The sequence below is a fragment of the Diabrotica undecimpunctata genome, chromosome 9 (genome assembly GCF_040954645.1).
Source record: "Diabrotica undecimpunctata isolate CICGRU chromosome 9, icDiaUnde3, whole genome shotgun sequence".
Classification (NCBI taxonomy): Eukaryota; Metazoa; Arthropoda; class Insecta; order Coleoptera; family Chrysomelidae; genus Diabrotica; species Diabrotica undecimpunctata.
This window is the reverse complement of record NC_092811.1, coordinates 74,969,232-74,979,882: the sequence shown is the minus strand read 5'-3', so window position 1 is coordinate 74,979,882 and position 10,651 is coordinate 74,969,232. Positions and strand designations below refer to the sequence as shown.

Here is a 10,651-nt window from a genome sequence, read left to right as displayed (position 1 = left end):
AAGATTAAAGAAGCGGCAGGCTTATATAAACACAAGAACACTGGATTCCTGACAGATAATCAGGGAAACATAGTACTGGAAATAGAGCATAAAAGAGATATTTGGATTAAATACGTGGAAAAAACTTTTGAAGATATACGAAGTAACACTGGTATTACAACAAACACCAATTGCGAATCTGGACCACCATTTACAGTCGAAGAAGTAAAATATGCCATCAAAAGCACCAAAGATGGTAAAGCAGTAGTCCCTGATAATTTTCACTCAGAATTCTTAAAACTTATGGATTATGATGGCATAAAATGGTTGACAAATATATTTAACAGTATATATGATACGGGCGTGGTTCCCCAAGAGTGGTTAGTGTCAACTTTTATAAATCTTCCAAAAAAACCCAATGCGAGAAAGTGCGAAGACTATAGAATTATAAGCCTTATGAGCCATTTACTTAAAACATTTCTAAAGGTCATCCACAAAAGAATATATACAAAATGTGAGGAACAACTAACAAGAACACAATTCGGATTTCGTGATGCTCTGGGAACACGGGAGGCCCTTTTTGCTGTACAGGTGCTATTTCAGAGATGCAGGGATGTGAATTGTGACATATACGTATGCTTTATAGATTACCAGAAGGCATTTGACAGAGTAAAACATGACAAATTAATGACTCTAATGAAAGAAATTGGAATTGGTAACAAAGATCTTAGAATTATCAGAAACATTTACTACAATCAAACGGCCAAAATCAAAATAGAAGACCAGTTAACTGATAAAATTGCAATAGAACGTAGAGTACGACAGGGCTGTATTTTGTCTCCATTGTTGTTCAATTCATTTATTCTGAATGGGTATTTAAGGAAGCTTTAGACGGTTGTGCGAAAGGAATACTAATAAACGGTGAATGGTTGAATAACATTAGATATGCAGATGACACTATAGTTTTTGCCGATAATCTGAATGACTTACAGATATTAACAAATCGCATAACAGAAGTCAGCAACAGATACGGACTAACTCTTAACATAAAGAAAACCAAATTTATGACAATTAGTAAAAAACCAATACTAAACGCTCAACTTACAATCAACCAACAGAATATCGAAAGAGTCGAGCAATATACATATCTAGGCACCAATTTAAATAGCCAATGGGACCACTCAACAGAAATTAAACAGCGAATAATAAAAGCAAAAGCAGCATTCGTTAGAATGAGAACTATTTTCAACAGTCGAGACATATCATTAAAAACAAAATGCCGTCTATTGAACTGCTACATATTCACAGTTCTGCTCTACGGAATGGAAGCATGGACACTGACTGTTGCATCTATGAATCGGCTCGAAGCTTTCGAAATGTGGTGTTATAGGCGCATCTTACGTATATCCTGGGTTGACAGAGTTACTAATGTGGAGGTCCTGCGTAGAATGGGGAAAGAATGTGAAATTCTCATGACCGTCAAAACTAAAAAGTTGGAATATCTAGGACATGTAATGAGAAATCAAGAACATTACGGCCTTCTCCAGCTGAGTCTCCAAGGTAAAGTAAATGGTAAGAGAGGACCGGGAAGAAGACGCATTTCCTGGCTTCAAAATTTACGAAAGTGGTATAACACGACTACCACTGAACTGTTCCGCGCTGCAATAAACAAAGTAAAGATAGCCGTGATGATCGCCAACATCCGGAACGGATAGGCACTTTAAGAAGAAGATCTCTTACAAATCTCTCTCTGAATATCCGTTAAGGCTTCCCAATTTTTGGTTATGAGGTGTACAAATCTGTTATATGCTTCAATTAATTGTGTCGTTATCTCAATCTTTACTTCCTTGCTTATATCCGTGCCTATGGGATGAATGGCCTAGCGTCAGATGATCTCGAACATAGCCCTCGGGGAGAATGGCGTCTTCTCGTTGTATGGTAGCCTTAGCGAGGTAAGGGCGCACTGCCTCGCTTGATGGATATTTCGGCCGTACTCGTGGGATTTATATGGATATAAACAAAGCAAATGATGTTGAAGGAGCGACAGGTGAGGGCTCGGGAGTGTTCGCTTGGTCTGAGAAGATCGGGCGAACGCCCCCGCGGCCCAAGCGCGTGTGCGGTGGGGGTGCTGCGGGTGAGACCTGCAAAACTCCCGTTGGCATGGTAGGGGTCAGAGTGGAGAGGGTAAAAGGAGAGATTAGACCAAGTTCTGGGTCCGAAAGTTCTCCAGAGCCGGTCGATTTAGACGACGCGGGCAATAGTTCAGGCTGGTCCCAGGTGAGGGGCAAAGAAAGAGGAGTCGCCGAAATTGTCGAAGTGTCCCCCAGTCAATCTCAATAAGGTTGAGAGGGAGATGTCCCGGTTAAAAGTAGAGTTGGAAGAGGTTGACGAAAGTCAACGTCAACACCAAAATGGAAATCAAGTCCGGTGTAAAAAAGATCAACACTCTGTTCTGCGGGTATGAAAGGGAGATATCCCGTGCCGGGAAGCTCATCTCTTTGGCCAGAAGACAGGGGCATAGTGAAACAGAGGTACCAAGGAAGTGTGTGAGTTCGACGGGGATGCAGACGGACGCGTCTCTTGTCGGACGTGATAAAAGGAATGCAGGTGTACAGGCTACAATATCTGATGACGTGCAGATGAATGAGAATAGAGTGAACAAAATTCGAAAGAGTTGGGATGAGTGTAAGGGGGCTGATAAGATCATGGATCTAGTCAGTCAAGAATGGCCGGAGGGGCTCTTCGGAAGGACAAGTATGTGTGAGGGTAGTCTCCTTGAATTCGCTGGCGATGTGGCCGTTGTAATAACCGCGGACACGGCAGATGCCGCCATGATCGGCAAGCTTCGGGAAAGATACCGGGAACTGCCTGGAGTGCCGGTAATTGGCGACGTCAGCGAAGGAGTAGGAACAATGTTCTCGAGGGTGGGAGTATTGAAGGAGGATGGGCAACATGTGTTCACGGAAAAGTGCATATACAAGCTCATTGTTGGAAAGGGAGAGGATCCTATGGCAGTGAAGTTCCTGTTGGTATGTAAGTTGCTGGGGGAGAAAATGGAAAAGTGTGGAAGAACTAGTGTTGGACTTGCCGCTCCGGCTGCTCTGGAAACTGAGGTGTCCAGAAAGCTTGCGGAGTGGGCGTTCAAAGACAGGAGCTTCAAGGTCGTAGTGTTTGGAAAGAGTGGTAAAGAAGCGAAAGTGATCAAGCCCATGGTGAAAAATAGAGTGGTGATTGTAGAGACGACGAAGGACAAAACGTATGCCGAACTTCTACAGGGGCTCAGGACGGGCCTGTGTGACAGGAATAATATTATTATCAAGAGAGTGCGAAACACAAAAGAGCAATGGGTAGTCCTTGAGCTGGAGGGTGGTAGTGAGGTGGTAGAAAGGGTCAGCGAAGTTGTCGGCTCGATGCCCTCCTGCGTTGCGAAAGTGACGACCAGGGGTGGTACAGCGAGGAGAAAACTTCTCTTGATAGGTATGGATGCGGTAACGACAGCCAAGGACGTCGCTGACGCAATCCAGAGTGGTGCTGGCAGCAATGCATCATGCGATGTGCTAGGAATCAGGCCTTCACGGAATGGCTTAAACGCCACTGTGGAGGTCGATGAAAATGTTGCGAATGTGTTGCTGAAAAAGGAACGACTGAAGGTTGGCTGTATAGCATGCCTTGTAAGAGAGAATGTGCCTATCCTGCGATGCTATAGGTGTCAAGCCTATGGGCATACCAGGAATGAATGTAAGGAAGAAGAGAGCAAGGGATGCTGGGGATGTGGCCAAGAAGGGAACATTCTCAGGGAATGCACGGCCAAGATAAAGTGTTGCATAAACTGCAATGTAAAGGGTCATTTGAGTGGGTCGAGAGACTGCTCTAAGTTCAGATACCTGGTCGACGTAGCCAGACGTTGCCCCGGAAGTTGGGCCTAAAGAAGCGGGTATCCTTCTCTCGACATGGCAACGAATTGCAATGCTGAGCTGAGGATTCTCCAGACCAATGTGGGCAGGAAGAGACTATCACACGATCTCGAACTGGCTTCCGCCGCTGAGGGGAGATATGATCTGCTCGTGGTGGCGGAACCGAACCCCACGTTGGTCAGGAATCGGGGCTGGTTTGTGGATGACGCTGGTGTCGTCGGTGTGCATATCTGTAATCGCAAATTAAGGGTGTATGGGATTGACGCTCATATGGGCTATATATCGGTGAGAATGGAGAGATTGAATCTGGTCTGCTGCTATATTTCACCGAATATAGTGGTAGGTGAGTATGAGAATAGGTTAAATGCAATTATGGAAGAGGTGAGGCGACTGGGTAACGAGTGCGTGGTGCTCGGCAACTTCAACGCAAAATCTGCTGAATGGGGCTCGCCGATCACTAACACTCGGGGTAAAATGTTATTGGAATGGATCGGGGCACTAGATCTAGTGATTTTAAACACAGGTTTGGAGCCAACTTTTGTGAGAGGCGATTCCAGATTGTACATCGACGTCACCCTTACTACGCAGGGAACCGCCCGATGTGTCAAGGACTGGGCAGTACTGGTGGAGTATACCGGCACTGAGCACCAATTCATCGGCTTTTCGATTGGCAAGACGGAGGACGTTGGGGGTAGACCCAAACCCTGCCTGTCAATATGCCGGAGATATCACGTGGATTGGGGTGTATATGATGAGAGTATTAGATGGAAGGTACATGGGGCTCGACGTCTTACACCTTCGGTGGAAGGCCTCGAGCAGGTTATGAAAGCCGCGATGCATATGAGTAAAATTGGGACTGAGCGTACGGGTAGAATGCCTTACTGGTGGTATGTCGAGATAGAGCAACTGAAAAGAGAGTGCGTGGCCCTTCGCCGGCACTTGACAAGGGCGAGAATACGTCTGAGCGCGGAAGAGGTGGAACGTGTGGATACGTCTTACCGTGCGAGGAAAAAGGAGTTGAATAGGAGGATCCGAGCCGAGAAGAGGCACTGAAGGGTACTGTGTGACAAGCTGGACGAGGACATCTGAGGTGAAGGGTATCAGATCGCAATGAAGCATTTCGACTCCTGTACTCCGTATGACATGCCATTGGGCCAGAAGCTGGAAATAGTCACCGAACTGTTTTCACAAGGACGGTGGCATGTTGTGCGGAGAGATGTCGAGGCTGAGTGTGGGATTCCCTTCACTTTGAATGAACTAGCTGTGGTGGTAAGTTCCCTTAAGTCTGGTAGGGCTCCCGGTCTAGATGGTGTCTATTGGGGCTGATCATCGATGGGTCGTCCTAATTCTCTTTGACGTCCGAAATGCTTTTAATACATTACAGTGGGGTCACGTAATGGGCTCTTTGGAAGCAAGGAACTGTCCTGGGTATCTGAGGAATGTGGTCGCTGATTATCTTTCCGCGAGGAAGATTGGAAAATGGTGTGATGGTGAATGTAACGGCTGGGGTCCCACGGGGATCCGTCCTGGGTCCGACGTTGTGGAACCTAGCATATGACGGGGTCTTAAACTGCGAATATGAGGAGGGTGTGACCCCCTTCGCATTCGCGGACGACCTTGCTATGCTGGTGGCGGCACGGGACAGGGAGGAACTCTTGTTTCGGATTACGCGTGCGTGTGTCCTAGTTGAGGATTGGATGAGTGAGCATTATCTTTCTCACGCGGAGGATAAGACGGAGGCTGTAGTACTCAGAGGCTACAGAAAGACAGATAGGGTTGAATTTGAGTGCGCGGGGCCAGAGTGGCGCCCAAAAAGTACGTTAAGTATCTGGGAGTTACTCTCCACCAGAGTGGGAGTTACTCTCCACCAGGGTGGGAGTTGGGGGGAACATTTGAGGGGGGTGACCCGCAGAGCTATTTGGAGAATGGCTGCGCTGGGGAGGATAATGCCCAATATCGGTGGTCCCAAATCCGAAAGGGGAAGGGCGCTCCACGGTGTTGTGCAGTCTGTCGTCCTCTACGAGGCCCCAGTCTGGAGTGAGGCGGTAGAAATATCAACTTACAAGAGGCTCATGGTACGCGTGGACAGAACTAATCTGTTGCGGGTAGCATGTGCCTACAGAACTGTGTCAGCTGCCGCTTTGTGGGTTATCACCGGCTGTGTTCCTTTACATGTACTGGCAGGTGAAAGGGCAAGGATTCACAGTCCTAGGGGGCGGAACATTAAAGAGCGAGAAATGAATGAGATAAGACTGGCCGAGAGATTAGTTTCAATGGGTCAGTGGCAACAGGAGTGGAAGGCAACACGTGATGTGGCGGAGTGGACGAAGTCACTAATCCCGAACCTTCGAAGCTGGGTGGACTGTGGGCATAGGCAGCTGGATTATCTAACGCAATTGCTACCTTTTCAGGTTTAGGAGGGCTCAGTCCGATCAGTGTCTTTACTGTGATTTTTCGGATGTTGGAGTGTGAGCGTTGGGCGGATGAAAGAGAGAAGTTTGTAAGAGATTGTAACTGCAGAATGTTTGATTCCGTTAGAGAAATGGTGGAGAAAATGATGAGGGATGAATGGGGGTGGACACGGATCCACAAATTTATCAGGGAGGTGCTCTCTTCAAAAGAACTAGAGGAGAGGGAACTCGCAACAGAATTCTAAAACAAGCGAGTAGCACCTTGGTGGGGTTCGGACTGTCGCAGGCCGAAATAAGAGTAAATGAGAGACAGACGACGCCAGAGAGATGGCAGCCTCGCTAAGGCAGGGGGTTGAAAGTCCTTGGTGGTTTGTGTGGGTGTAGTTTCCTCGACGAATGTGTCGTAGAAAGAATGGAAATCGGGCGATAGCAGGGCATCAGGAGAAATGTTTGCCTTAACCGGCTCTTCCATCGTGATGTCTGGTGTGACAGAGAAGAGGTTTTTACTTGGAAATGGACCAACGTTTCCAGTAGCACGAGGCTTTGCAAACATCAATAATAAGGGAAAAAACTCCAAAAACGTGACGTTTCTTATCCAAATATTCTGCTTTTTGTTCCCCTCTAAAGTAGATACAGTCAGCTGCATACAACAACTTGGTTTCTAGTATTTCATTTATTTTGGATAGTTCAACTTCTCAATCAGAGTGCCGAATTCCAAGCAGTTCTTTCTCTACGTATGATACAGTCTTCTTATCCTCGTTGCTTAGCGCATTGAATGGTTTCTGTGGCAGAAATACGTAATGGCTTCGTTTCATTCCAATTTCAATGGTAGGTTCTTTGGAAACAAACCACCCATCCACAACGAATTGCTGAATGTCTACGAATGCTACTATCATGATGACTTCTCGTATACTACTGACACTTTATGCATCTAATTTAGACTTTTTACAATTTCGGTGAGAGGGAAGTACTCCGAGCTTTATCAATCGTGAATTATAATGCAGCAGACTCTGGTATTTTCGGGAAAACCATTATTCGCTTCAATATAGAGTTTTACGTCAACAGTGGATGCGCTCATGCTTTCTTCTTGTTTCGAACATTCGATGACGAACAATGCGTTATTCTTGAAAGCTGAGAAATCGAGCAGAGGACGCTTTTGTTGGAAATGTATGTAGCTAGGATAGAATTCAGTATAATTGAAATAGGCCTCATTGTAGTCAGTTTTGCTAAAATCCAACTGCATTATCTCGTTCGGCCAATATTCTCCATTTAAGGAAATCTGATACTTTGGATATCGACATTGTCAAATAAGGTGGGATCAGCTGAATTCTTGTCACGTTTGTTGGTTTGAAAGAAAACAATGACATAACGTGGTCTTTCAACTGATGTGCTAGTTTTAACGGCCCAAACTTGACGTCTAGTGCCTTTGGTAATGGCAGGTAATTCATGTAATTCTCACCTTCTAAATGGAATAACTATAGGTTGATCTTGTTGAATGGATTTCATATATAAGTTCCAATTTAATATCATCATTGGGAAATATATGCTTGACTCTGAGCTCAATGTTAGTGATGTTAATCGTGATAGTTGTAACATGATCTGGAGTTTTTCCTTTGACAATTATGCAATCGTTGTCGTTTCGAGCTCGAACTAGTCTTATTGTTTGACGGCCGCACGTAATCATTGGATAATCATTGAAAATCTTGAATATATGCTTAAGAGGTATCTGTATGTTGAATGAATGATCTGCAGCATGTAGAATGGGGGTCTTAGGGTAATTCCAGCCTGCCATAACCATATAATTGGAATCTTCTTGACTGTAACATGTCATGGCACGTACAGCACTTACGATACCAGGATCCCGCGCTGTTTCCATCTCCCTTGCGCTTTCGCTGTACGTACGCAAATCGAAAGGAAAAGCACCCACATTATTTGCTAGTTTGACGTCGCCAGTTCCGTTTATTGCGAGCGATCCTTTAATGCATAACAAGGTTTCGTTCATTGCAAAGAACGAGTCGACTTAATTGATGCTAAATTCTACAATATCATTGCAGTTTAATGATTTAATGAATGGTGCATATATTCGATATTCAGTCTTTCGAATCAACTCATCAAATATCGGCTTACGATAAATGTCAAATATTGCAGGCATTATGGTGTTGTTTGAACGTGCTCGTTTTCCATACATTGTAGTCATTTTTTCAGTTTAAAACCAAGCGTTTGTAAAAACAATTTGTTTGCGAACGTAAGATGTTGCCACTTAGACGGTTGCTCAACTAATGACGTTCTTTGAGCAATAGATTGTCCTATTATTAGTCCCATCTGCTTCTCGATCTAAGTTCCAACACCAATGTGCTATCTTCTCCTCTAAAGTTCACAGGTCGTCCTTCTTGATCGACAGCCAATACAGTGATATTGGTAATTTCACGCTGTGGCTACAGGTAAATAAAACAAATTGTGTGAAGTTTCGTCAATTGCGTATCCAGGATTTGATTGTATGAAAAATTCATAGATCGTGTGAGCAGGTCTGTTACCATCAAAGGCTCCGGTACTAATGTTGCACTAAGCGTATGCTAGATACTTTAATAATCCTAACAGGTATATCTGAAGAATGTATCTGTCCAGGATTTAGTAGTGCAGGAGAAAACCCCAATATCGTACCAAGACTATCATGCTGCTTAAATGAAATTCTATATTTACTAAAAATTTGACACTGTAACGTATTGTGGTTGGGTTTTAGACTAAATATCGTTATCGGTTTAACCGCATTGTGAGCACCCAATTTCTTTTTTATGTATTCCTCAATATCGACAATTTCATAACATCCATCGGGGATATAAAAATGTTGCAACCGCTTATTGCCATTGTAGTAATAAAACTTGCAATTTTCATTGTTTGGTATACTGTTGTAAGAATGAAAAATGGAGGTTAAAACGAAAATATGTAATTGGTGCTATTTACTCTCAACAAATGCGACATGATGACTGATTCATGTCAATAGAGTACTAGGTATATATTGGAAAAAAAAATTTATTTACATATTTTTATTTGTTCTAGAGCTAGTCTACACAAATGAAATGATACTTAAGAATCAGGTGGTCCATCCCAGTGGGTCCTTCAATCGGGTCTGTCGTAATGTACGAAGCAGGGAAGTAGAATCTGCAAGTTAAATTCTCCTCGATATTCTCCAGGCAATATATTCCATATATATAACAATTCTGAAGGTCGTACAGTTCGTATAATATAATCTAGCGGTATTAATTTTAGTTCTCCTTCACTAAATTCTTCAAAACATTTTTTGAGAAACATATGAGCCATAAGCAGTTCCATGCCTTTATCCATTATATAAAAACTTTAAGCATAAATGCCCACAAATGATTTGATTGTAGGTTTGATAATATTGGTTATTATAGAAAATTTTGGTATGTGTACATAGATATTTAACAAGTTCTTTGGTCGGCTTCAAATTACCAAATGAATCGAAATAGTCTACGTCGTTGTTTATCTTTTTGTGTATGCTACCCAATGTGTTCCGTTATGTGCGGATACTGTCGCCAAGGTAACCAATCACGACAAAGATTATTACTTTGGCCAGCCAACCACAGCGCTCGTTATTAACTGCGCTGTCATTGGCCTCTCGGCGGAAGTGTGCTGAAAATTCTCAAACACAATGTGTATAAAAGAGCAGCACATCTTCCAAACGGGATCCAGTCATCATACACTACTAGCCCCGTAAGACCTTGTTGGTTCGGTGTGCTACCAAGCTACCTTTGAGTTTTATTAATCAACCAATATCCTGCTATCATCGAAGACGTCTAAGATTGAAGAATAGTTATCCAATAATGGTTATCCAATTTAGAAGTTAAATCATCAAGTGTACGAGAACCGGCGTGTCGACTACAAAACGCTTCCTGACAGTAGAACACGACTTTCTGAGATAGAAAAGACATTGGTCTTAGAACTATTTCAAATCGTGTCGAACTGACCACAGCGTTATTTGGGCCTGTCACGGCAAAGAGCGAATAAAAGTCCCGACGGGGACTTGTAATTGCTTTTCCGATCAGGTCGAGCTGCAATAACACTTCGTCTCCAAAACCTTATGTAAATAGTAACTAGGAGAATTACTGTTAACAAAAAGGTAGCTATACGAAGCGACTGGCAGCACGAAGAGTCGACATTGCCGGCATTCTTGTACCTCTCTCGAGGAGAGGGAACGCGACTACACGAAGCGAGAAGGCCGACATCTTTGTGGAACTTGAGATATACACCACGCATCAGAATTCTAATACATATTAAGTGAGTGTAAGAATATTTTGTCTGTAAGAAAGCTCGAACTGTTAGAGAATT

The 10,651-nt window shown here is 43.7% G+C and overlaps 2 protein-coding genes across 2 annotated transcripts; both read left to right on the top strand.

The window, feature by feature from the left end:
• The first annotated feature begins 3,929 nt into the window (after window positions 1-3,929).
• Window positions 3,930-4,946, top strand: LOC140451160 (uncharacterized). The gene has a single exon (XM_072544894.1). The coding sequence runs from the start codon at window positions 3,930-3,932 to the stop codon at window positions 4,944-4,946; it is 1,017 nt and encodes a 338-aa protein (XP_072400995.1).
• An 872-nt stretch (window positions 4,947-5,818) lies between these two features.
• On the top strand, window positions 5,819-6,310 carry LOC140451159 (uncharacterized). The gene has a single exon (XM_072544893.1). It carries the CDS (start codon window positions 5,819-5,821, stop codon window positions 6,308-6,310), a length of 492 nt encoding a protein of 163 aa, XP_072400994.1.
• The last annotated feature ends 4,341 nt before the right edge of the window (window positions 6,311-10,651 follow it).

Coding starts and splice junctions, on each gene's coding strand:
- LOC140451160 (XM_072544894.1), top strand. CDS start 3,930: ATGGCAACGAATTGCAATGCTGAGCTGAGGATTCTCCAGACCAATGTG.
- LOC140451159 (XM_072544893.1), top strand. CDS start 5,819: ATGGCTGCGCTGGGGAGGATAATGCCCAATATCGGTGGTCCCAAATCC.